The sequence below is a fragment of the Equus quagga genome, chromosome 18, assembly GCF_021613505.1.
Source record: "Equus quagga isolate Etosha38 chromosome 18, UCLA_HA_Equagga_1.0, whole genome shotgun sequence".
NCBI classification, from domain to species: Eukaryota; Metazoa; Chordata; class Mammalia; order Perissodactyla; family Equidae; genus Equus; species Equus quagga.
The window spans coordinates 44545210-44572468 of record NC_060284.1 but is presented as its reverse complement, the minus strand read 5'-3'; the positions used below and the strand labels follow the sequence as shown (position 1 = coordinate 44572468).

The 27259-nt window shown below is 35.4% G+C and overlaps 1 protein-coding gene across 2 annotated transcripts in view; it reads left to right on the top strand.

Annotated features, from left to right (window-relative positions):
• The window catches only part of RSBN1 (round spermatid basic protein 1), a 34168-nt gene extending 6909 nt beyond the window's left edge, over nt 1-27259 (top strand). Inside the window, exons 2-8 of one of the 2 annotated variants that reach the window (XM_046645605.1) lie at nt 3901-4126; nt 5640-5757; nt 16851-16988; nt 17300-17442; nt 23945-24112; nt 25387-25495; nt 26133-27259. In XM_046645605.1, coding sequence (XP_046501561.1) covers nt 3901-4126; nt 5640-5757; nt 16851-16988; nt 17300-17442; nt 23945-24112; nt 25387-25495; nt 26133-26606 — 1376 coding nt within the window. In that variant the 3' untranslated portion in view covers nt 26607-27259. Of the gene's footprint in view, nt 1-3900; nt 4575-5639; nt 5758-16850; nt 16989-17299; nt 17443-23944; nt 24113-25386; nt 25496-26132 lie in introns of both variants that reach the window. The other variant, XM_046645604.1, reaches the window with a different exon arrangement.

Sequence of the window (27259 nt, the reverse complement as noted above, 5' to 3'; positions counted from 1 at the left end):
ACTTTTCCCCATTTTCCCAATGAGAAACAGGCTACAAAGAAATTAACCTGCAAGGATAATACTGCAGGAAGTGGTAGGACAGGAATTCAAATCCAACACCGCAATGTAGGGGGTGCGGGTAAAGTGAGGCAGTGTTATAAACGTACAGTGATTTATTTACTAAAATAATGGCCTTGAAAATGAGCAGTTTTCGTTTTTCTTTTTTAATCAGGTTTTTGTTTGGAACAGAAAGAATTCTTAGTAAGACCAAAAAGAATTTATTTTCAGAAAACAACTTCAGCCATTTTTAAATTATTATTAATAAATTATTTTTAAAAATGTAATTGTTTTGCTTTTGCTTATCTGCCATGATTTTTAGGACTTGAGGATATGACATTTTTTTCAGTTCTAAGCTATAATTCAAGTGTAAGAATGATATTATGAATTTAAATTTTTTTGTAATGTGGCAAGCTAATTTTTTTTGCATTATTGAAAATTTTCAATAGTGATAAGTATAAATGATGCTATTTGATAGTTGATAATATTGATGATATTAGCACATATGAGGATTTTATTGAAAGTGTCTTGTATTAATCTAGTTATAATGACATTTTCTAAGACAACCATTTGTCTCTCAGATGAATGTTTGTATTTTCCTCTGTAGACTTACATACATCTCTTAATATTTAATTTCAGAGTTTGATATCTGAAAGCTTTCCTTAATCACAGATATAATGTAGCTTGGCTCTTTTTCTGTAAAAGAACTGATATCAGTAAATTTTAGCTTTTGCACTATAGGGAAAAACTCAAATGTTACTTATACATTTTCTGTTGGAAAGCTAAAACGCTCCACAAGAGATGGAAAGACTATGAAGACTTTAGACATTTTTTTTAATTGAGATATAATTGACATATAACATTGTGTAAGTTTAAAGTGTGCAACATATTGATTTGATACATTTATATAGCAAAGACACTGACTTTAAAATAATGTTTTTTAATTCAAGGCAAGGCAACTTCAGTATCATTCTTATAAAGCAATAATGGCTAACTTACTATAATAACCTTTAACAACTTTGTATGCCATTCTCAATTGGCACCACCACAATAATTCAAAAATAAATTTTGTTTATTCATGGGAATTCATTAGCCACTATGACAAAAGTAGTCTCAAATTTCTCTGTAAACAGAGGTGAGCTTTCTATGTCTCAGCCTTAGATAGCAATCAAAATTTGAATAACAGGATTAGTGAGGAGATAGGTTGAAATTTATTTCGTATTTTAAACTTTTATCATGGTGAAATACGAGATTACAATCAATTTAAGGTCCTTTTCATTTCCTTGTACAGTGGTTTTTTTGAGATTGGCCGTGTTTGACTAATTGAATGGTTTTCATACAAATGAGGGTTGGAATAAAACCCACAGAGACTTGGCCATGTTAGAATTACCATTAGTAAACTGATAGTAATATAGAAAATGTGTTACAATCAAGGCAGCTCCTTCTTGGTGTTAATTTCAGTGGCAGATCTAGGTCACAATTCATCTTCTGCATACTAAATACCTCCTCTGAAGCTTAAAATAACAGGATCTATTCAGAGACATTTTCTTTTCTTTTTTTCTGTGAAACTGCTAAAACATTTAGCAGAGGGTAATTAGATGACTACTTTAAAATTGGTCTAACCTTTATATTTAATGGCATTAACATTTAGCTGCTTGGGAGAATTGCCTAGATTACTAATTTGATATATGGGAAAAGCATTTAGATTAATTTTATTTGGTAAGAAATATAAATGACTGTTACCAGGTGTTTTAACGAATTCTCAAATGTTTAGTTGTATATCAAATAAAAGATTGACTACTTTTTCTCTCTTGCTGATTTAAACAATCTGATTACATGTATATTTTGGTAATGATCTCAGTTTAATTACAAGTAATGTTTGCAAAGGAATGGTTTTCTTTTTGTTGTTTAAAAGCAAATATTAAACGGAATGAAAGTTATTTAGTATCTGTACACTTTAAAGTCTGTGCCTTGCACTTTTAAATACTTTCTTTAGAATGTTTCATAACTGTTGTACTATCTGGTGATGTGGAATAATTTTGTGTAGAGTACTGCAACTATCATATATTTACATATTATCCCAGGTAAATTCTTTACTGTAAAATTTATTGAACTTGTTCTTCCCAGATGTAGTAAGAGGATTAGAGTATCTGTCTTAACACTGAACTGCTTGAATCATGTCAGAAATACTATTCTTGGGTGGATAAATTCTGTACAGTAAATACCACACCAAGCTTGAAGGTTGGTCAGGACCACACATGATATTTAATCCTAAAGATTTCTTGCTAGGTATATTTTCCAACTAGTAAATAAGAGATGCCATTCTATTTTGAGTTTGTCAATCCATGATAATCCTTTAAAAATTAAAAATAAAATTTTAAATTATAAAAGTAATGTGTACTTATTGTAGAAAATTAGAAAATACAGATAAACAAGAAGGAAGAAAGCTAGGTATTTATAATCCTGCCAGCCTAGGCAACCCCCTGCCATTAACACCTTGGAATATATTTCTCCAGATATTTTTCTGTGTTGTATGTACAAAATATATATAGATGAGTCAGACTTTTTCCTCTCTTTAGGTCCTTTTCTTCTTCCTGAAATATTTGTCCGTAGAAAACATGCCTGGCTTGTCTTATTATTTAGGACTCAGCCTCAGTGTCGCCTCCCAAAGACAGCTTCCCAGCATCTAGAGTAGCCTACTGATACTTTGTTTTTCTTGCCCAGCTAGATTGTAAGGTCCAAGAGAGTAGGGATTGTGTCTGGCTTAGTTAACACCATACCCCTATTCCCAGAAGTGTCCCTGGCAAATAGGTACTTAATAAATGTTTAAATGAATGAATGTTTAATATTATAAAAATGGGATCCGATTATACGTGTGTAAGATGCTCTGGGAAGAAAGGTAAGATATATATTTCTGATGTTAGATTGCTTATAGCCTGTAGGAAAGGTGGAAAATTAAGTATGTAATAACCCAGAATGTGGTAAGTGCTATGATAGGGGAAGTTCAGTGCTAAGGAAGCACATAATAGGAGTAGCTATCCAAATTGGGTGGGGAAGAATTACTAGAGAAGGCTTTCTGGAAGAGTGACAATGTAAGCATTTTGTCACCTTGTAATTTGTCAGTTCTTTTCATCTATAATACAATATGTAGTGGCTGGGTAGTATTTTATCAGTATGTAAGTGTCAGAGTTTAATCAATATCTTCTTATTAGACATTTGGAGGAGTCCCTAAAAAACACTGTCATGGATATCTTTATGCTTCTTCAGTTATTTTCTTAGGTAGTTTTTACTTGAGAGTGGACTATCTGAGTCTGAGAATTATTGTTTTCAAGACTTTTGGTACATATCCATTTTGGAGAGTACCAAATTGCCCTCTATGAAAGTTGTACCAGTTTGTATTTCCAGCAACAGTATAAGAGAATGCCAAAAAAAAAAATCTTGCCAATTTGGGTGGCAGAATGGTGTCTTACAGCTTACTTTGCCTTTGATTCACCTATATGTGTCACAGTAATTTGTATACTGACAGCAAAATATGATAAGCTTCAATTTAGATTTTACAGTGGTTTCTAAACAGATTTCCATACAGTATGGCATATGTGAAATAAGTGATATTTCCTTTAGTTTTGGTTGCAAGTCATATTAAGTTATATGCTTATCTTTGTATTATTTACTTTTTAGCATAATCTTCAATCCAGAATATTATTGTATTTTAGGATCTTTGTCTTATTTTATAAATATGTAAGTTGTAATGGCAAATGCAGAGAAACTGAGAATAAGCTATTTAATTTAAGATCAAGTACCTTAAGAAGCTTGTATGTTGACATTAGGTCTAGCAACTAACTTCTTTTTAATTATTGTGGCCAGAAACACCAGATGAAAATGGTAAAACCCAGAGAGCTGATGATTTTGTCTTGAAGAAAATAAAGAAGAAAAAGAAAAAGAAACACCGAGAAGATATGCGAGGAAGACGCCTTAAAATGTACAATAAGGAAGTACAAACCGTCTGTGCTGGCCTGACTCGCATCAGTAAGGAAATTCTCACCCAAGGACAAATAAATAGCACTTCAGGAGTTAATAAGGAGTCCTTCAGGTATCTGAAAGATGAACAGCTGTGCCGATTAAATTTGGGCATGCAAGAATATCGGGTACCCCAGGGAGTACAAACACCTTTTATGACTCACCAGGAACATTCTATTCGTAGAAATTTCTTAAAAACAGGTACTAAATTTAGCAACTTTATTCATGAGGAACACCAGTCCAATGGTGGTGCTCTTGTCCTTCATGCTTACATGGATGAACTCTCATTTTTGTCTCCAATGGAGATGGAGAGATTTTCTGAGGAGTTTCTTGCTTTGACATTCAGTGAAAATGAGAAAAATGCTGCTTACTATGCTTTAGCAATAGTGCATGGAGCAGCTGCTTATCTCCCAGACTTCTTGGACTACTTTGCTTTTAATTTCCCCAACACTCCAGTGAAAATGGAAATTCTGGGCAAGAAAGATATTGAAACAACTACCATTTCAAATTTTCACACTCAGGTAAGGTAAAATCATTGTTAAATTATTTAGTAAATACAGTTACAGTATCTCAACAGTATTAACCTCATTCTGTTGCATAGCACATACCAGCACACTTTTGATAAAAATTCATGATGGTAAAGGTGGTTCAAGTTGTTTATTCCTCTAATTGAAAAATCTTAATTGCTGAAGTTCTTTGGGATTTGGCTTGTTACTTGCTTGATCTGAGAAATACTTATACATGTTATATATCATTGCAAGTCTTTTTGGAAAACCAGCTTGAAAACTAATCTAGTCTTTCACAACTCAGGTAATGTTAGTATGGAGGATGTGATTTAGATCTGGTAGCCTCAAGGTAGTTGACTTACCTTTTATGTCATAATAAAACACATGAGGGCATTGGCCTGTTCATTTGCCAGGTTTTTGCTGTTTTTGTTTCTCTTCTTTCAGTAACTTGTTGGCAGTCTATCCCAGAAACATACCCCATTTATGTGAGTTGGAAGTGTCACTAGGAAGACCGCCATAGCCTCTGCTCCTTCTGCCTGTGCACTGTTGTAGGGGAAGACATTTTCTGAATCCTTGCTTGGGCAGCTAGGCTTAAGTCAGCAGGGAAACCTCTCCTTCCTAACTAGTGGTTTTTAACTAGATATTTTTTCAGTGAAGTTATTTTAGGGCATAAAAAGAAGTTGATAATGTGTCCTAGTTTTTTTCTTCCTTGCTTTTCTCATAAGGATTATGAATGTGAATGGTCAGCTATAAGTTTATATTAGAGATAGAAATTCTACACAAGTTTAGTGGAGAATATTTCACTTTTTAGAGATTTATGATTATATAACCTGTTTTTTTAATGTTATCTAGTAATTTGCTGCCATTCTTTTCCCTAAGATTTTTTAGGTAAATAGACTGTTGCATAATCAGACTCTCAGCTGCCTGCATTATGGTGGTTTCAAGCCACTTAGATTTATTTGAAACCTCCTCTAACTTGAATCTTTTTAGTGATTCTTACCATCCTTGCCTCCACTGAGGGGAGTATCCAGTTTAGATTTATGAGCTTCAGAATTTCTCTAATTGAAGTTCTCTCTGCAGTAGAGAGAGCAGGAGCAGCCAATCTGGAGAGGTCGCAAGATGGGGCTGCCCAAGATGTTGGAACACGATGTGCAATAAAGGGCTTCGTCTTGGATTTTGGCCTTATTACCACAATCAGGTACCGAAGTGCTGACTTTTGTAGTAGATTTTCTTTTTTCTTTTTTTTTTTAAAGGAGTTTTGCCCTTTGAAAGTTAAGGAATCCTATTTTTATAAATATTGCAGAAGGAACTGAAAACAGTTCTCCTGATATAGTCCATAATCCCCATAAGTCCCTGTTTAACAAAGAAAGATATTGCTGAGAGAAGAATTAACATGCTCCTCTATCACTTTTTTAGTTTAGAAAAATGCAGCAAATTTTCTCTTCTGATTGATAGACCAGCAAGCGTATCTGAAATAAGCGAGAAACTTGGGGGCAAAAAGTCTTGGTTGTGTAATGGTGACTTTTTAACCTTCATGTTAGTCTATAGTAGATCAAACTTATATGTCAATAGACAGCACCTGATCTAAATAGTTAATAAAAGAAGTTATCTCTAAATATTCCCTGCTGATTTTTGTCCTCCAGTTTTTTTAAATGGAGCTGAAATTTAAATGACTGTACCAACAACTTACCTTGATATTTACTTTGAGATTTTATGAAGTAACCACTTTTAAAGAACCTATCAGATTATTATTAAACATCGTTAAACACTTCAATTACATAAGAATATTGAGGACTCGTGAATTTGAGTTGAATAAGTCTCATGCTCTGGTGATCCTGAAACTAAATTACTTATGAATTTTCAGTCATTGGAGACAAATGTGGGGTGGATATGGGACCTTGGAGTAGCCTACGAAACTTTAAATTTGCTCCTGTAAGATCTTTGGTAGATGTTGGGATGGAAGCTAACACAACAGTTCAGAAATATTTAGCACTTCATGCTTTATAGAAATGCTTTCACATTCGTATCTATATATTTGAAACAACCTTTGGGGTATGTAGGCAATTTTATCTCTGTTTTCCATCGAAGAAACTGAGGTTTGGGGATGTTTACTGTTATCCAAGTTTGTGTAGCTAGTAAGTAGAAGTCAGGGCACACACCTAGGCCACCTGAACAATATATGCATCATTTTACTGTACTCCTTCCCTACTTCAGCCATTGGAAAAGAGATTAGTGCTTTTATGTGTCTAATGCTGTAGTCAGTGAAATTAAAATATCTCAGTTTAACACAGTATTCAAAAGACTATTCTAATATTTTTAACAAGTGCCTTTAGGTGGTTGGGAATTAAGTAAAAACCTTATGTACTTTGAACTTGTATGTTTCGTGAAGTTTTATAAAGTTCTATCGAGCCTATAAATAAAGTGAAGTAAAATTTTTATTAGAGACACAGTTATTGGAAGTTATTTGTAGTTTAAATATGTAGCTGTAATAATTATTTATGACTATATGTCAAGATAGTTTATTCAGCAAACATTTATTGAGAATCTACTATGTACTGGACATTCTGTTCTTAAAAGGACTAATTGATCAGCTCAATCTAGTGGAGGAGATGAGTAAACCAGCAGTTATAATACAGTTTGATAAACACTAGAACAGAAGTAGGCATATGGAAAACCCTGTAATAGACGGAGCACAGTTTGTGGTGTTACCTAATTCAGGCATGAGGTGATTAGAAAAGGCATTTTATAGCATGTGATGCTTGAGTAGAGTCTTGAAAGAAGATTAGTACTTAGCTTAATGAGGGCGTTTTAAGCAAAGGGAATAATAACCTATGCAAACACATAGGCGTTAGAGGATGTGGCACTTTCAGGGAGCTGCACATAGCTTGACATGGCAAGAGTATGTGCTGACTGTCAAGGGATGGTGAGAGTTGAGACCAGAGAAAGACAGAATCAAGATGTGAAGAGCTTTATATTATGTGATAAAAAACAATTAGTACTTTTTCCTAAAGTTAATGGGAATCATTGGTGAATTTTAATAGGGGAGTGCTATCAAGTTATATTTGCAAAGATTACTCAGTAGTGTGGAGGATGGGATTGAGGGACAAAATGAGATTGGAAGTAAGAAGACTGGTTAGGTTACTGTGGTAACCAGATAAGCAGTGATCTGTGTCCAGGCTGATCTTGACACTAGAGAGGAAGGAATGAAATTTGAGAAATAATTAGAAGATAGGATTAATTGCACTAGGTGAGGGAGAAGGATAGAGTCTTAAAATGTGGTGCGGATAAATGGGCCAATGGGTAGTGTTGGTCACAAAGTCAATACAGGGTTGAAAAAGCTGGCTTCTAGAGGTAGAAGGTATTGATGAGGAGTTCAGTTTGAGGTATTTTGTGTTGGAGGTACCTGTGAAGACAAACGGTTAAAAATGTCTGTTAGGTAGTTGAATATATGGATCTAAGATTGAGAGAGATGTCCAGGCTGGAGATCCAGAAGTTGGACCATTAGCATATAGGTGACCCAGGGACAGCATTAGAACGGAAAAGAGACGAAGCTAAGAATGGAATCCTGTGATGCACCCACATGTAAGTATGAGGAACATGGGAAGAGATCAAAAGAAAGAGGTAGAAGGAAGATTAGGATACAAATTTTCTAGGTTTTAAGAATGATGGAGTGTTAAGTATCACATCCATATGAGGGATCAAGTAACAAGTAAGATAAGGATGGGAAAATGTTAGGTTGCTCAGTTAGGAATTTATTGGAAACATTATCAAGACCAGTGCTTTGCAAACCATGGCCATCTGAATATTGTAAGTTATGCTAGTTTTTTGGGAAGCTTGCTACTTGCTCTGTGTATGAATTTGGCATCACCAGGGAGCTTGCTAGACATGCAGACTCTCGGGCCTCTACTCAGATCTTCTGAATCAGAATCTGCATTTTAAGAAGATCTGCAGGTGATTCATATGCTCATTAAGGTTTGAGAAGCACTACTTTAGGATTCATCTGCACTAGCTAGAGGAAGTAAAATATATGTTTGTTTTGTGCAAGAAAAATTATAGCTTCTGTTACTTTTGTATTTTTAAATTATTGTAGTAGCAAAGCCAGGATGCACACATAAGTAGTTTTTTTCTTTTAATATTTTATAAAACTCAAATATTCTAGCACCGAAGAAGGTAAGTTCATGATAAATATCAATTGAAGCACAAAGCTGATCCTCAAATTTGATTATTTACGGCACTTGATCCAGGATAACTTTGTAAATTTGAGTTTCTAGCCTAAACAACTACATATGTATTGACACTGTATGGTATTTTTATAATTCTGTAGGATTATTCAGGTCTAATTAAGTTTTAAATAGTCATTGGCTAAATAATAATTTTGACCAAAAAGTTTAAGTGTTTGTGGAATCTCTTGGTCAGTTAATGGTGAAAAATTAGTGTTCACTTAGAAATGTATTTCTCCCTAAAATATAAAATATATATATATTTTAGGATTAAATATAATTTATGATTTCTTTGCTTAGGTGGTGTATCTTGCAATTATTGGGTACTTGAAAACCTCTTAAATGGTTTTAAACTTTCAAGTGTGATAGTTCTGTAGTAAGTGTGTAATCCTTGTCTTCCCTTCTGATAAAAATCCTATGGCACCTGATAAACTGATTAAAAATTCAAATATTCTTCTAGACATCTTATGGACTAACAGAATTTTAGAGCAAGCAGGGGCCATTTCCAAGCCTTTGTTTTATAGATAAAGGAGGTCACGTTTTGGTTGTGACCTTCCCCGAGGTTAAATAGTGGCAGATCTTCAAAGAGGAATTGTTTTTTCCTCTGTCTCAGAGTGGTACTAAATCCTATAGGTGAGAGTTTAGCAAATTTTAATGTGCATATAAAATGCGGATTTTGATTTTTGTAGGTCTGGGTTGAGGCTTTATAGTCTACATTTCTAACAAGCTCCCAGATGATGCTGATGATGCTATAGGTCTTAAGTTCTATACGTGAATTGCAAACAAAAGCAACAAAAACCGCTAAAAATATAATGAAGTTAAATGGAGAGTTGTTTTAAATATCACCTTCTGAGACCATTTTCACCTTATAGCAACTCAGTAATTGAAGGGTGTGTATGCAGAAAGGTGTATATATATGTTGGGTAGGGAGGGGATTGATTGAAAAAGCGTATCTACCATAATAGAATTTTGTTCTCTTTTTATCTGGCAAATGTGCATATTTTAAGTTCTACTTTTTTAAAAAAAGTTTCTGTATGCATGCATATTAAAATCTTTTACTGAGGATCATAGTTCTTTAACTTTATTTAGGTGGTGGTTAAAGGTCTTATAAATTTTACTTTTATTACTAAAAAATGGTGTCTGCTGTTGCAGAGAAAATCAACAAATGTTATTTCTTCATTGTGTTGTGGCAAGTCCTAAAATGGACTGTTAGGTGCTCCTCATCTTTAATTAATATAATCAACATTTTCTAGTGAATTGGTAGTACTAGTTAAGAAAGTAGAACTAGTAGAGTGCTTTGTAGCTTGGTAAATAACTGAGAGTCTTTTAAGGAACTACCCGTCAGTGCATTATATACAAGAAGTATTTTAAGTAAGCTGGTTTATAATATAAAAAAGCATAAAAATGGTAGGTTTGATTTTTTTTCTCTCTCATTCTAGGTACAACTTATAGTAAACACATTTTGACTCACTACTTTTTCACTATATGCTTTAAAGTAGGAATGCCTTTCTATTCACAGGTCACAAGGTTAGGAAAATTGCTGGCTTTCTTTTTCCTTTCTGTTTTTTAAACAATCGGCTTGAGTAGGCCTCTTCCCGAACATGAGTTCTGTGCAACAGTTACCCCACCTCCACTATCAGGGGCTCCCATATGGTGTACTTCTAGTTTGGTATTCTTCTGAATTTTTTTTCTAAGAATTTATTTTTTTAGACCAGTTTTAGGTTCACAGCTTAATTGAGGAGAAGGTAGAGAGATTTCCCATATACTCCCTGTCCCTACATATGCACAGACTCTTCCATTATCAACATCCCTGACCAGAGTGGTACGTTTATTGCAATTGATGAACCTACATTGACACATCATTATCACTCAAAATCCATAGTTTATGTTACAGTTCTCTCTTGGTGTTGTACATTCTAAGAGTTTGGACTAATGTGTAATTACATGTGTCCGTCATTATGGTAGCATACTACCTTAAAAATCCTGTATGCTCTGCCAGTTTATCCCTTCCCTCCTCCCCCAACCCCTGGCAACCACTGACCTTTTTTACTGTCTCCCTAGTTTTGCCTTTTCCAGAATGTTGTTGGAATCATAGTTGCAATCATAAAGTTTGTAGCCTTTTCAGGTTGGCTTTTTCCACTTAGTAATAAACATTTAAGGTTCCTCCATGTCTTTTCATGGCTTGATAGGTCATTTCTTTTTAGCGCTGAATAATATTCCATTTTCTGGATGTAGCACAGTTTGTTTATCCATTCTCCTACTGAAGGACATCTTGTTTGCTTCCAGATATTGGCAATTATGAATAAAGCTACTATCTTCTAAGTTTTTAACTGACTTGTGACTGTCTATTAAAAGGTGTATGTATTGGGGGCACAGTTGAGCTTATTTAACTCTCAGCAATTGATACAAGATGACTTTGGTAAGTTGAGTTTCTAATCTAAAGGACCACATAACATATTGACACAGAGCAATGTGTATATTCAAATATAAATGTTTAAGCTTTTATAGCTATTATAAATATATTAAATTTTTGTAATGCACGCAAAGCTAACTACTATTTTTTTATAGGCATTTCCCCCCTTGGTTCCACAATCCTTCCCCCTCCCCACTTCGCCTTCTGATTTTACTTAAGGCTGAGTTTACTGCATTTGGCATTTTGTCTCCTGTTTCCATGGCAGCCTTACTTTTTTCTGTTATTTGGTCTCTACTATCTCTCCCTCTAATCCTCCTAACACTTGTTTCTTCCTCCACTGTGCCCCCAATACCTACACTTTGGGAGGTGGTAGAACTCAGCTTGTTCTTTGCTTTTGAGTGGCATTTGCAGGCCAGAGTTTCTCAGATTTGTCAGATCCTAAGAATAATCCAAAGTTGCTAGTTCCACATACACACTTAGAGTCTCAGGTTCCTCTCCTGGAAATTCTGATTCATTAGGTGTGGAGTGAGGCTGGAGATAAATACCTCAAGTGATTCAATTCCTATGATCAGGCAAATTTAAGAAACACTGTTTTAAACTGTGTACTATCTACCATTACTTTGATTCCCTTCATTTGATCTGTAGATACCATCCTCTTAAGAATTTCATAGAATCATAAGCCAAAGGCTCTTTGAGATAATCTTGTGTAAGCTTGACATAGTGCAAATGTTTTAGAAAATCATTTTTGGATTGATTATTCAGGAGCTTGTCTCTTCATAAGGTATCGTAAGGCTTCCAGTGGGCCCTCAACAGTGTTTGGGAAGCTTACTTCTTTTCTGTAGTCAACTTGCTTACCTATTTTTCATGATGACTTTTCAAACTTTTTATCTGTTTACATACTTTCTGCATTCCCTCCTGTTAGAATAGTGAAGATATCCCACCTCCTCCTCAAAAGCTAATCTGCCTGTGTTCTGGATTCCATCCCTCACCACAAAATATACATGACGTAACATTTACTATTTTACTAATTTAAGTCTGTAATTCTTTGGCATTAAGTACTTTCACAGTGTTGTACAACCATCAGCACTCTTTCATATTCTAAACAGAAACCCTGTACCCATTTTTGTCAGCTTTTCTTCCCCTTTTGTGTTTTTTAAGTTGGAGCTTTCCAAGACCTCTCCTCTTTGAGCTCTGTATTTTCTCTAGTTGTCTCTTTTAAGACTAACATTGCAATTACTGCCAATGACTAGGATTAATATCCTTAGTCCAGACCTCTTCTCATTTCAGACTCAGCTGCCTTCTTGATGTATCTGCTTGGGTGTTTCAAGAGTACTTTGTATTAGGTCCTGTTGCTGCTGTAACAAATTACCATAAATATAGTGCCTTAAAACAGCATAAATTTAGTCTCTTAAAGTTCTGAAGGCACTGAAGGAGAATCTGGTTTTTGTTTTGTTTTGTTTTTTTGACTTTTTAAGCTTCTAGTGGCCATCTGTATTTCCTGGCTTGTGGCCCCTTCCTCTGTCTTCAAAGTGCTTCACTCCAGTCTCTGCTTCTATCCTCATATTTCCTTCTCTCTGTAGTCGGCGCTCCCTCTGCCTCCTCCGTATAAGGACACCTGTGATTACATTTAGGGCCCACCTGGATAATCTGGGATTATCTCCGGATCTTAAGACCCTTAATTTATTCACAGTTGTGAAGTCCTTTTGCCATATAAGGTAACATTCACCGGTTCCAGGAATTAGGACTTGGGTATTTTTGGGAGCCGTTATTCAGCCTACCACACACTTTAAGCTCATCCTGTCCAAAACTGAAGATACTACCTCCCCACCCAAAGCTGGTCCTCCTCCAGTAAAAAGAGTGGTTTTTCCATCAGGTTGCAAAGGGCAGACATCCTTGACACTCCCTTTTCTTGTCTATCATGTCCATTCTTTCCCCAAGTCCTGAGAATTTTATCTCGTGGATATTTTACAAATCTTTTTTAAAAATCTTTTTAAAATCAGCTCCACTGCTATTAGCTTAGTCTGTCGTTTTCTTATTTGGAATACTACAGAAACCTCCTAACTGGTCTCTTCTCTTTAAATGCCTCTCTGAGAAAACAAAACAAACAGAGTGAAGCCTCCTTCTTCCTGAAAGAAACAAAGACAAATGTGATAACTTTCCTTTTACTACTTTAGATCCTTTAGTGATTTCTCAGAATCCTTAATGTGGTCTTTAAGGCTCTCCATAATCTAGCCACAGCTCATTTCTCCAGACTCATCTTTATTTTTCTCATTTATTTTCTGTGTTTTGCATCATTAGTTTTCTTTTAGATCCTGGAAAGGGTGATACTTAGGAGATTTTGTTTCCTTTAAACTTATTCGACAAGTTTTAGTTCAATGTTACTTTAAGGAACACTTTATCCTCTAGATCAGGATCCCATGTTCTCTTTCATAACGTCTTAAATGTTCCACTCTGAAAACTTGTCACAGTTTATAATTAAATATTTGTTTAGATTAGTATCTGCCTGTAAGTTTCCAGAGGCCAAGAAAGGATTTGATTCTCTATATCTGTGTTTCAGACAGTGCTTGGCATATACTATACAGTAAACTTTTATTAAATGAGTGATACCGGCTTTCCTTTAATTCCTGTTCTTTATTTAAGGTTATATAAGTTTACTCTTCTGTGATAAGCCTCCAAGTATTTGAAGATTGGTGTGTCTCCACTTTAATCTTTTCAAGTTAAATACTTTTGAAATACTTTTACTTTCTTGATTCTGCCTCCAATTTTTATGGTTTTCAAGTCACTAATCATCTCAATTGTTCTTTTTTGGGTGTGCTCCAGTTATAGACTTTTTTTAGCCAAGGATAGAAGATAATACTCCAGATGTCTTCTTTGCAATAGAGTATTGCCTCCCTTGGTACAAAATATACAAGATATAGGCTAAACCACCGTAAGATCTTACGTACAGTGGCTAGAACAAAATAAGTTTTTCTCTTGAGTAACAAGCCCAGAGGTAAGCAGCTCTGTTCCGTGATGTCACACAGGATCCAACTTTCCTTCTATCTTTAAGTTTTGCCATTCCCTTTGGTGCTGTCACGTGTATGGTTGAACCTAACCCTTAAAAGAGAGAGAGGGGAAGTGGAGAGCAATCCACTTACTTATAAAGGCATGCTCTGGAAGTTACCTATGTAACTGATGCTTACATCTCATTGGCCAGAACTTAGTCACAAGCCACACTTAGCTGCCAGGGAGCCTAGCTCATTGGCTACATGCCCAGGAAGATTTGTTACTAAAAAGAAAAGTAGAATAGATAGTAGGGGATAGTTAGTAGTTTGCTTGTTTGGCATTAGTGTCACGCAGTTGGTATACGTTGAATTTCTAGTCATAAATGCTGTCTATCTTCTAACTTGTGCTGTTAATTATTTAAATGCATCACAAATGATAGCATTTATTAAATTTTTTTACACAAGTGATGGATACTGTTAATCAGTTTTACTACTACTACTTTTTTTATGGCCACAGTTTAGTGACAGATTATTTCGTTTCTAGCCCCAGCAAACATAAATTCAACAATTCCTCAACAAATTCCCAGGTTTACTTTATTCCTTTTTCCAAATAGAAAAGGATGCTTTATATTTATTCCTGTCACATATTCATTATCCTAGGTTTTTGCATTTTTAAGTTGTCTTCAAGTTCAGTGCTGTTGAATTTAGTGGTATTTAAATTAGGCAAACAGTACTGTGATATAAAAATATTAATTCGGTTTTACTTTGTGTGCAAAATTTAAAGTAATATGAATTCTTTCAAATTAATAATGCATTAAAAGTTGCATAATCTCGAAGCAAGCAGGCCAAGTAAATAGAAAACTGACACATGGCAGTGTACTTCTTCAGGAGTGGTCTTGGGTTATGTGAGCTTTAAATCGTGATAGGTCTTCAGGACATTTCTCACCTAAAATTCCACTATCCTGTATAGTTTGAAACCTTTCTTGGCAATGGAATTGCTGATAATTGGAAATAGTTGAGGGAGGTGTTGGGGGAGACATATTTCTTATTACTTCTGAAAGCATACGATTCCTAGAGCTGGTACTGAAGCTTAAATCTGTTTAGTTGTTTTAGGGTGCTTGGCGTAGAAAGGCTAGAATAATGCTGGGAAAAGTTCCTTTACTTCCCCTTCCCTATGTCTGTGTCCCATGATCATCGTCTTTCCCAGTCTGCCTCCTCTGGCTTTTTATAGCATGATCATACAAATGAATGGAAGGTAACTCATACAAATAGATGCAAGGTAATCCTGGCCTGGACAGTTGCTGCTTAAAGATCACCTGAGGTGATTGTTGGGGAAAGATTTGTAAGGAATTAAGAAATCTCTGCTGTTTGAGAACAAAATCTAAGACCTTTTTTTCTGTGTATATGTGTACGTGTAGGGGTGATATTAAATTGTCTGTGGAAGAAAATAGCAGTTGATTCTGCAAATGCTGCTAAAGAACTAATAGTAAAGAACTGTGTAAGAAATACTAGGTTGTCATTTATGCTTTCTATTGAGGCAACATAGGTGGTATTTAAAAAGTAACAATTGATTCTTAAAAAATTTTTTTGTATGTTTAAGACCCACCTTATAAAAGTATAACTATATGTTAGGCTTTTCAATGTAATCTACATCTTAACTAAGGTAGAAAATGGAGGGTTATTGGTTTGAGTGGAAATCCTGAGTAGAATCCAGTGTTTTCAGTCTACTCATCTGTATGCACAGGATCTGTCTGTACCGTTGAGATACATTCATTCAAATTGAAGGTAGGAGTATAAGAACATCCATTAAACGACTAATGAACATCAGATTATATTAAACAAATTGGTAGATTCCATTTGAATGCTAGGATTCTCTGGGCTACAAATTTGTATAGAATATGTTCTAAATTCACTAGAGAGTTAATAAAATGTCTGTGTGCTTGTAGATAACATTAGACTTCAGAAAAGGGAAAGATCATGAAGGGTGATCAGTAAGCCTTCCAGAAGAGAAGAAGTCTTGAACGGATCTTTGAAAAATAGCTAAGATTTGGGTTGACAGAAAAGAGGACTTTCCAAATAGGGCAGATTCAAGAAAAAAATCATTGCAGTTTGGCATAAGTTGGGTAGAGAAAAAGATAGCCTTCCTAAGGTGGGGGAGCTACATGGAAGTGATGGGAGATTGTTTGGTAACCGTCAGCCTGGTATCTGGCCTAATGTGGAAACTTTCAAGTTAGGGAGTACAAAATGAATATGGAAGATTGATCTGACCATGGTCTTTTTTTTTCCCCCTGCCCTGGCAATTTCACTGTTAATTTACTTTACTGATTCTTTTTCTAAATAAAGATCACTGTAAAGTGTTTGTTACAAAGTTAAAAAAATCATCATTCTCAGAGAATTTAAGTATGTCTTAAAGTCTTCAATATTTCTTTGAGATGTTGGGACCATGGACTAACTTAACTTGCATCTTGAAATCTCTGTTTGTGGCACATATCAATGTATTTGGCGGTGTGCTAGGGTGCCTTTCTGTAACTATTGACTTTATCCAAGGTACTGACCATTGACTTCTTAGTATATAGAAGAAATAGCAACATTGGAAAAAATACCCTATTCTAATTCCTTAATTATGTTATAGTGTACTTCAGTCCTTTCTTCCCCATCTTTCGTTTTATCTCAGGTCAACAGGACATACTGCTGTGGCACCTACCGGGCAGGTCCTATGCGGCAGATAAGTCTTGTTGGAGCAGTAGATGAAGAAGTTGGTGATTATTTCCCAGAGTTCCTTGATATGTTAGAAGAATCACCATTTCTGAAAGTGAGTGTTAATTCAAATTATTCACATTCTGATCATTAGTTAAGTGGACACTCTCCATTAAGCTAATCTTGTCTATTAAAATTAAATTTTATCCAATATTTTGAGTAGAAATCTTTAGAAAATTATTGGTACAAAATACTTCAATTATTCTTTTTTACGTATGAACTACTATCTGATGTAGCATTTATTTCTTCATATACACACACAAAATAAGCTTCCTAGGGCCTTCTTTTGGGTGAGTTGTGGGGGGGTTAACTTGTAAGTAGTCTAAAAAAATTTTTTTTAATGTGACTCATTCATCTGACTTCTAGATGACTTTGCCCTGGGGTACACTTTCCAGCCTCCGACTCCAGTGTAGATCCCAGAGTGATGATGGGCCTATCATGTGGGTAAGGCCAGGAGAACAGATGATCCCTACAGCAGATATGCCAAAGTCACCCTTCAAAAGACGACGGTAAACGTTTATTTTTCTCAAATAAGCAAAAGCAGTTTTTTTTAGTTGATTGCTTATGAAAATGATTGCGACCTGAGCACAGTTTGAAAACCATTTGTCTACATTATTTGAAGAGCTATTTTAAGTAAATCTTCTAGTGGTCAGTTCCTCAGTCCAGTCCACTCATTACACAGTCATTGGAGTGAGGCATCCTCTTAAAAAACAAATTTAATTTTTACTTCTTTTCTTAAAACCTGGGTCCTAACTGCCTGAAAGATAAAAGTCCAAACTCCTTTGTGTGATCTACAAGGGTCTTCTTCTAGCTGTATCTGCTTCTAGTTCACTGCAGCCACACTGAACTCAGTTTCCACACCATGATCTTTCACAACTCTGTGCTTTTTCACTCTTCTTACTTGGAATGGCATCCCCTTCCCCATTTCCTCTCTACCTGACAAACTTAATAAATTTTCAAAACTTAACTTTGATGTTACTTCCTTTGTGAAGCTTCTCTTTGTTCCCTTGGACAATTAACTGTTCCCTTCTCTCCACTCACACATCATTCTGTTCATTAATGATCTGTTTACCTGTTTGTTTTTTACTAAATTTTGAGCTCTTTGAGGACGGGGACTGTGTTTTATTCCTGTCTGTCTTCATGACACATAGCAGGTGATAAGCGGTTGCTGAATGAAACCGATAATGTATTCTATAGTAATTCATATTGGGCTAACGTATTTTGTGTTTCAGACACTTAAATGAATATTAACTTATTCTAGTATTATGAAAAGTGTCGTTTAATGAGACTGAAAATGATTTATATTTGCTTGGACTTTGGAAATAGAACTCAAAATAAGTGTCCACAGTGAGTATTAATGGACTAGTCTCGAATTTACCTTAAAACTCATAGGAGAATGATACTAGAGCTAAGTATGGAATAACCATAGGTACTTGAGATACTGCATGAAAATACTTTGTAAAAAGTATATGAATGCAAAGTGATGGCATAGTAAAACCTGGCAGTAAATCAAAACTTCTGCACATTGCTAGACCACAGCACTTTTTGTACATTATAATGATGAAACTTGAAATTCTAAATTCTTAAGTACTGTATACACTTTCTGCTCTATAATCTTTCCAAAAAGGAAATGACCATTATTTGTTTCCTGATTGTTACTAACTTAAAAAAAATCAGATGATAGAAAAAAGTAAAAGAAGGCAAAAAATATCCATAATCCCACCCATTTAGGCATATTAATCTTTCAAATTTTAGTCCATATATACTCATAAATATTCTGTTTACACAAATGAACTCATTCTTTACGTGATGTTTACTTTAAAACTTGGATTTTCTTTCCCTCGGGTTTGTGTGTTATATTAAGATGCAGCCTTATCATTATTTCTAAATGACTATGTAGTTTTCACTATATAGTTGTATCGAGATTTATTTAACCAGTTCTTTATTAGTGTAATTTTTTTCCAATTTTTCATTATAAGCAGTATTTTGTGTTGGAGCTGGTTTGTACCAGCTTACAGGGCTGTTATTTGCCTCCTAGTTCCACACTGAGCGAGGTCACATTAGTAGCTTCAAATTGGCCATGTTGAGAGTATTTATACCACAGAATTAAGGAAATCAGCCATCTCCCCCCAAATCCAGCTGTTAAACATGTACACGTGACTGACTGTGGCTGGTTGGCTGGCTTGTTGGCTGGCTGAATGATTGGTTGGTTGGTAGGTAGATACCTATCTTTGTTTGTATACATGTTTATTTTCTCGGTAGAAATTCCTAAAGGCTCAAAGTATATATACATTTACATTGACTTCCAGAAATGAACCAATTTATACTCCCACCAATAGAGTAAGACAGTACCCTTTTCCTCACACCCTCCACTAACATTCTTTCTTATTTTATTAATCTGACTGGACAAAAATGTCTCATTTTAGTTTGCTTTTCTTTGAGGTGTTTGTATTTCTTTTATGATTCCCTTTTAATTTCCTTTACCCATATTTCTATTGAAGTGTTTTCCATTTGTAAAAATTCCCTATGTACTATGACTATTAACTTTTTTTCTTATGTTGCAAGTTTTCCTCATTCTTTTCTTTTAGCTTCAGTTTTTTCTTTACTCAGTTTTTTCCTCTTTACTCACAGGAACACTTGTTTATATGTTGTCAGATCTGTCTTTTCCTCTGAAGTTTCTCTCTTAGTGGCAGGCTTATAGAAAGGCCTTCTCTCATTTAGTATTATAAAATAATTCACCTACATTTTCTCCTAGCATTTCTGTGATTTCAGTGTTGACATATTTTACCTACCTGTTGTTGATTTCAGTATAGAGGGAGAGATTTAACATTTTTTCCAAGTAGTTAGGCAGCTCAAACGTCATTTACTTAATGGTATATTATTTCTCCACTAATCTGAGGTGCTATCAAATTTTATTTCTGTTGAGATTAAATATTCCTAAGTGAGGCATTCAAAAGCGCTTTGATTTAGAGTGAATAAATTAGAAGTGAAACACTAATGTCATCTTTTTGTGTTAATGAGAATGCCCTATTGCCGAAAATGGTGGAATCAATGTGAGAAGCTGTCTAGTTATCAAGGGCACTGCTAATGAAGATGATCTTTGAATTTATGAACTCTAGAGTTAAAGAAGTACATGCACAGGGTTTTAAAAAATCAAATAGTACAGTAGGGTTTATAATGAAAAACCCTGACCACCTTTCCCTCCAGAGGCAAGCACCTTTTTTCTAGAGGCAAAAAACTATTTCTGATTTTAATGTCTTTTTTGTTTTGTTTTGTTTTAAGGCTCTGATGGGAAATTTGTCAGTTTCTTGTTATGATGGATAGGGATTCCTTCCCTTTACCTGTTCCCTAAATAGTTAGATGACCCCTACTTTACTCTCTTAATACCCACTTCTACTTTTTGTCAGCTGTTTCTTATACATTATTGAGGTTAATTCATATTCTGCTTTAAAACCATAAATAGGTTTTTATATGCTTTGTCAATAGGTATATTCTAAAATTTGAAAGCCAAAAAATGGCATTTATAATATTATGGTAGATAAGTTTATTGCAGACCCAACTAGTAGGCTAAAAATTCATATTCTAAGGTTCCAATGTTATCACTCAAAGGAATAATATGCAAAAGGATCTTTCTTTTCTGTGTTTTACCTAGATACTGAAAATTATGCCACGTTTTAGTTTGTTTCATATTTGAATCATGCTGCTGCTTCTTTTAAATTGTTCTGTTTTCCTTGCAATGTTTGATTGCCCTTTTCTGAGGAGGGACATATACTTTTCTTGACCATATCCCTAATCTTGATACATTATTTTCTTCTAGAACCACACTGACTTTCTCTTCTCTGACTATGACTTTGACCTTTGGCTTTTTTATATAATAAGCCTTTTTTTGGGGGGAGAGTGTTGGTAGTTACCTTGCATTCTGTGTTCTGTTCATCTCCTCAAGAATCCAGATTTTTAATCATACTACCTGCTCTAACACATCAGTTTTTTACCTGGGAATCTTTTGGTGCTTTGTGTTCTCTTACTTCAATGTGAAAAGCTTATTTCACAGTTGTCAACGACAACCTAGGACTTCCATTTCACGCTTTTCTGCATTAATCTATGGTTGTCTTCTTTGTAGATTTATTTCCTTCTCTTGCTTGAGCACATTCTCAAGTAATAGTCTTAAGAAAAGAAAGGTATTCTGAGATACTATCTGTCTGAAATTTCTTTTTCTGTAATTAAATATGATTGGTAGTTTAGCTGTAGTCCAGAGGATGTATTTTCCCTTAGAATTTTTAGCATTGCTCTAGTGTCTTCTGGTATCTGATATTGTTGAGGAGAAGTCTTAATGCTGGTGTAATTTTTGTTCTTTTGTAGGTAACCTATTTTCTTTTCCTCTCTGAAAGCTTAATTTCACAATGATATGTCTTTGTTTGGGTCTTTCATTCTTATTCTTATTTTTTAATCCTTTTTTTAATTTGGTAAGTCCCTTCAAGATTCATGTTTCTCTTCATTTCTGGGAATTTTTGTCGCCAAATTGCTTTGGTAATTTCTTCATTTTTCTCTGTTTCTTTCTGAAACTACTGTTGGTTGAATAATAGACCTCCCAGTTTGATGAGCCTCATATTTTCTTTTTTATTTTTTTTTAATTTTTTTTAAAGATTGGCACCTGAGCTAACAACTGTTGCCAATCTTTTTTTAAAATTTTTTTAAATTAATTTTTTATTTTTCTGCTTTTTCTCCCCAAATCCCCCCAGTACGTAGGTGTGTATTTTAGTTGTGGGTCCTTCTAGTTGTGGCATGTGGGACACCACCTCAGCATGGCTTGATGAGCAGTCCTGTGTCCGCGCCCAGGATCCGAACCAGCAAAACCCTGGGCCACTGAAGCGGAGTACACAAAACTTAACCACTCGGCCACGGGGCCGGCTCCGAGCCTCATATTTTCTGTTACTTAGCTTTTTGCTTTTGATTTTGGGACATTTACTTGATTTTTGTTTTCTAACCTTTCTTTTGAATTCTTACATTTCAGGATTGGTTATTTTGGTGTTTGTCAGGCTGCTACAGGCCATCTTCACATGTCTTCGTGATTCTGGGTTGACCCATTCATATCTGGGAGTAAAGCTTTTGACCTACTGGTCATTCTGTTAATATTTCAGTGAGGCTTGTCAGGTTTCCCATTAGAGTTAACAGGCATAGGACTGGACATTAAAGGATGTGTCCAAATGCCAGAGGATTACATTAGTTCTATTCATATGGTAAGTACAATGTTTTTTGTTTATTTGTATTTTGAAGAAGATTAGCCCTGAGCTAACATCTGTGCCAATCTTCCTCTATTTTATATGTGGGAGGCCTGCCACAGCATGGTTTCATAAGCGGTGCGTAGGTCCACAGCTGGGATCTGAACTGGCGAACTCCAGGCACCGAAGCGAAGGGCGCGCACTTAACTGCTGCGCCACCAGGCCGGCCCCAGTACAATGTTTTTAGAGAAGAACATGCAGGGGTTTTTTGGCTGAAAGTTTATCAGGATGCTTTTGGCTACAAACGGCAAAAATCTTGATTCAAACTGGTTCATAAAATAAAATGTTATCCTGTATATCAAGAAGTCCAGAGAGGCTGGCTCTGGGTACCATATGGTCAGTGACTCAGTGCTGTCATCAAGGAACCGGATCTTTTCCTTTTCTCTGTTCTGTCACTCTCTTTGCCTAGGCTTTGTACTCACAAATGGCTTTCTTTATGGATGGCTAAGGAGTTCTAGGCATCAGATCTGGATCTGGTTATGTCTAAGAGAAGAAGAGACTGTCTTTTCTTCTACTTCTTTCTTAGGAGCTAGGAAACTTCCCAGAAGTCTCCTTAGCAGATTTCATCTCTTACTGCTAGCCAGAATCAGTTCATGCCTGTTCCTAAATCAGGAACTGATTGCCTAAAACTGGCAAGGAACATTAACTTAACACAATTTGCCAGGACTCACTTCGGGGCTTGTGAATGAGGTCCCGTATAGGGTAGGAGCAGATAGCTAATGAAAATCAGAGTTCTGTCAGGGAAATAAAGATGAGGGATAGATGCTAGATGGGTCACCCATAGTCTTCTCCATGGGGGTAAATGCCGGAACTGTCCACATTTCTGCCGACAAGGTTGGTAAGTGACTGGTTTATTTGTAGAGTTTCACTTTAATTTCCCCTTTCTCAGCCTTACTTCATTTCTGTCCATTATCATCATTATACCCGGGAAATTTTTTTTGACTTTTAGGCTTCTTCTCTAAGGTCTATTGAGTAGGCCTACTGCCTTTTTAGCTGCCATTCCTTTCTTGTGTATTCTAGGCCTGTGGCTTTCTCTGCTCCGTTTTATCAATCCAAGACACTTTTAATAATTTTCCGTCTTGCAGAAGTTTGTTGATATTGTTCATTTACTAATTCATTTCCTTTGTTGCTTATTCATTTCTTTACTGTCACCTTTAGATTATTATATTTAGAAACTTTTGAGCACATAAAAAAGTCAGAAGATAATCTAATAAACTCCCATGTATTCAATATCAACAGTTATCAACTCACAGCCATTTCTCTTTCATCTGTACTCCCATCTATTCCCCCATCTACTCTCCCTCACACCTACCATGTTAGTTTGAAGCCTTTTACTTTCTTTTTAATGTGGAAATAGATAATGTAGATGTTCAGTTTGCCATCTTGAATCAAGTCTGGTAGAATGTTTTGAGAGTTAAAAAATGACTCAGGGTAAAGAAACATACAGCCTTGAACTTTGAATTGTATTTTCTGTTGCTTAGATAACTAAATTTTCTGTATTCAAACACTAGATTTGAGCCAAATCAAAGATATAACTTCCCTGTTATCATGACAGACTGAGAGAAGGCAATCACATTAAACATTACAATAGAGTGTGTTAAATGCTAATGACCAAAATCATTGAACCCTTCTCAGCCATCATCTTGTTTAAAATTTGATATTTTAGCAGACTTCCCCTTATTGCTATTAATACTTTTCCCCCCCCTTTACTTCACAACCAAATCAACTCCAGATCAATGAATGAAATTAAAAATCTCCAGTACCTACCTCGGACCAGTGAACCCCGTGAAGTCCTCTTTGAAGATAGGACAAGAGCTCATGCAGATCATGTGGGTCAGGGGTTTGACTGGCAGAGTACGGCTGCTGTTGGGGTTTTGAAAGCTGTACAGTTTGGTGAATGGTAAGTTAATGAACTCAACTGCAAGGTTGGTTAATGTTGTCTAAGAAAATGTGGACTCAATTTAAAATGCTGGAGACCAATTTTTTTAAAATTGTGGTAAAATGCATATAACATACCATTAAAAATTAAAATCATCATCATTTTTAAGTGTATAGTTCATCAGTGTTGAGTATATTCACATTGTTGTGAAATAGATCTCCAGAACGTTTTCATCTTGCAAAACTGTAACTATACCCCTTAAACAATAACTTCCTTTTCTCCTCTCCCCTCAGCTCCTGGTAACTGTCATTCTCCTTCTGTTTCTATGAATTTGACTACTTTAAAACCTCATATGAATGGAATCATACAGTAGTTGTCTTTCTGTGACTGGCTTATTTCAGTTAGCATAATATTCTCAAGGTTCATCCATACCGTGTGTCATAATTTTCTTCGTTTCTAAGGCTCAATAGAATTCCATTGTACGTATATGCTACATTTTGTTTATCCATTCTTCCATCAGTGGACACTTGGGTTGCTTCCACTTTTTAGCTGTTATGAACAAATCTCTCTTCGTGTCCCTGCTTTCAATCTTTTGGGTGTATACCCAGAAGTGGAATTGCTGGATCATATGGTAATTCTATTTTTAATTTTTGGAGGAACTGCAAAACTGTTTTCCGTAGTGGCTGCACCCTTTTACATTCAGTTGGGGCCCAGTTTTAACAAAGCTCAGGACATAGAATGTAGCTTATTTAAAAACTGTATTTTACTTTGTTTTTCATATTTATGACTTCAGAGCCTTCAAAATTACTGTAGAGTTTGATCTGACTTATTTTAGAAGTATAGTTCAATCACAGCTTGACAGTAAGTATTTCAAGTTAAAATCATTCAGCTTTTTTTTCCCTTTCTACTTTGAAAGCTGGTAGATGTGATATTTGTGTGGTCAAGATGTGTTCTCTCTACTTCATTTCAACCTGATGATGACGTTACAGGGTGGCCTGGAGGTGGTGGGGCATAGTGGTGAGAGGATGCACATGCAACTAATTTAGAATAAAATTATTTGTTTTTAGTCATTGTTTTAGTTTTGTAACAACTAATCTAATTTTTTTTAAAAAAATCAGCTTTATTTTATTTTTTTAGAGTTGATTAGAGAAGCAAATATATACTTTATCCTTAGGAGTCATGCATCTCTTTCTATGCTAGTAGTAGCATTCCAGGAACAGGAAAACTGAAATTTGTCATTATTTTCCATTATGAGATGCTTGTTTTAGTCTAAAACTTAGTTTTGTTAATCTTAGGAGTGACCAGCCTCGCATAACCAAAGATGTGATTTGTTTTCATGCTGAGGATTTTACCGATGTTGTGCAGAGACTTCAGTTAGACCTTCATGAACCTCCAGTTTCCCAGGTAATAACTCTTGCTTTTTTTATTGCCCTTGGAGTGTGGTATTGGAAGTAAGTATTATTGCAAATTTTATTTTGCATTTTATGTTAAAGTTGGATACATGGGCTAGTGAATTTAATTTTATTACTGTTACAGGCTGTGTCTGGAGAGTGTTGAAAATCATTAAAACAGAGCTTCCCAAGCAGCATGCTTAAGATCCCTTCAGTCTTGGGTATACCAGGTGGGCCTGGGATGGTCAGAGGACCCAGGCTGCTCCGTTCTGGCCATAAGCAGGTTCAGTTGTTAACTCCATTGCACCGGGTGCCCTCACCTGTAAAAAGTTGAAAGACACGAAGAAGCAGATAAATGTTGCCCTCATTTGTGGCAAAGAATATTGGTATTTAGCTGCGTTTTGAAGTACTTATTTGAGTGATTCCCTAGGTCATCTTGATTTAAACTGTACTTTGTTACTAGAGAGAGGTAGTAAAATAAAAGGAAGAATGTTTCTTGAGCATTACAGGAAATATTAGAAAGTTTTGTATATCATTGAGTATTACTTAGCTTTATTGGCCCAATTTTTTCCTGTGCTAATTATAGTATTTCTTTTCTACTAAATTATTACATATCTTAAAGTCTCATGCAACTTTTTTCCTCTCTTCAGTGTGTACAGTGGGTGGATGAAGCTAAACTAAACCAAATGAGGCGGGAAGGCATTCGTTATGCTAGAATTCAGCTATGCGACAATGATATCTACTTCATCCCTAGAAATGTCATTCATCAGTTCAAAACAGTGTCAGCAGTGTGCAGCTTAGCCTGGCATATAAGGCTTAAACAGTACCACCCTGTTGTGGAAGCCACTCAAAACACAGAAAGCAGTTCTAACATCGACTGTGACTTAACTGGAAAGCGAGAATTAGAAGTTGACTCCCAGTGTGTGAGGATAAAAACTGACTCTGAAGAAACATGCACAGAGATGCAGCTTTTGACAGCTGCTTCATCGTCCTTCCCACCTTCATCAGAACTTAATCTGCAGCAAGATCAGATGACTCAGCCTATTCCAGTTTTAAAGGTGGAAAGTAGACTGGACTCTGACCAGCAACACAATCTACAGGAACATTCAAGCACTCCTGTGTGATATGTACATATTCAAACACATTTTTTAACTTTTTTAACTTTTGATGTGAAGTTATAGTTTTATAACTGGCTTAAGTTAAGTTTTATTGGAGAAATCTTGCCTATAATTCTATAAAGAGAAATGACATTCCACAAATGTCAAGCATATCTTTTTTACACAGATTATGCAAAGTTAAGAGTTGTATCTTATCCCGTTAGTACAGTATGTAATAGTGGGTCTGCTGCTACTTTCTGTTTTAAGGTGTGAGGTAACAATTCAGTCTCTTCTTCAAATTGAAATGAGAATTCTCTGGAATAACAGATTCTTATTTGCTAAATTATTCACTTCCCTTAATTTTATCTTGCCTTGTCTCTTGCCATATTTGCTGTTTTTATGATAGAAGATCAGAGTTTTGGTTTAGGACTTGTGTCTTTATGGCACAGATTCAATTTCTACAGTAAAAATGGCATAGGTTGCAGGAAAGAGTTCTTGCATCTTATACGTGGGCAAGTAAGTTACTTAGTTCCAACCATAAACAGCAGGTAGTTTCTAAGGAAAATTCAGTGGCTCTCTGGTTTCTTAACAAAAGAGAAAGCACAGCACTTTCTGATCCAAACTTTTTTGTATCTGTTATTTAAAGCCCAGTGGATATTTCAATTAAAACTATCTAAAGA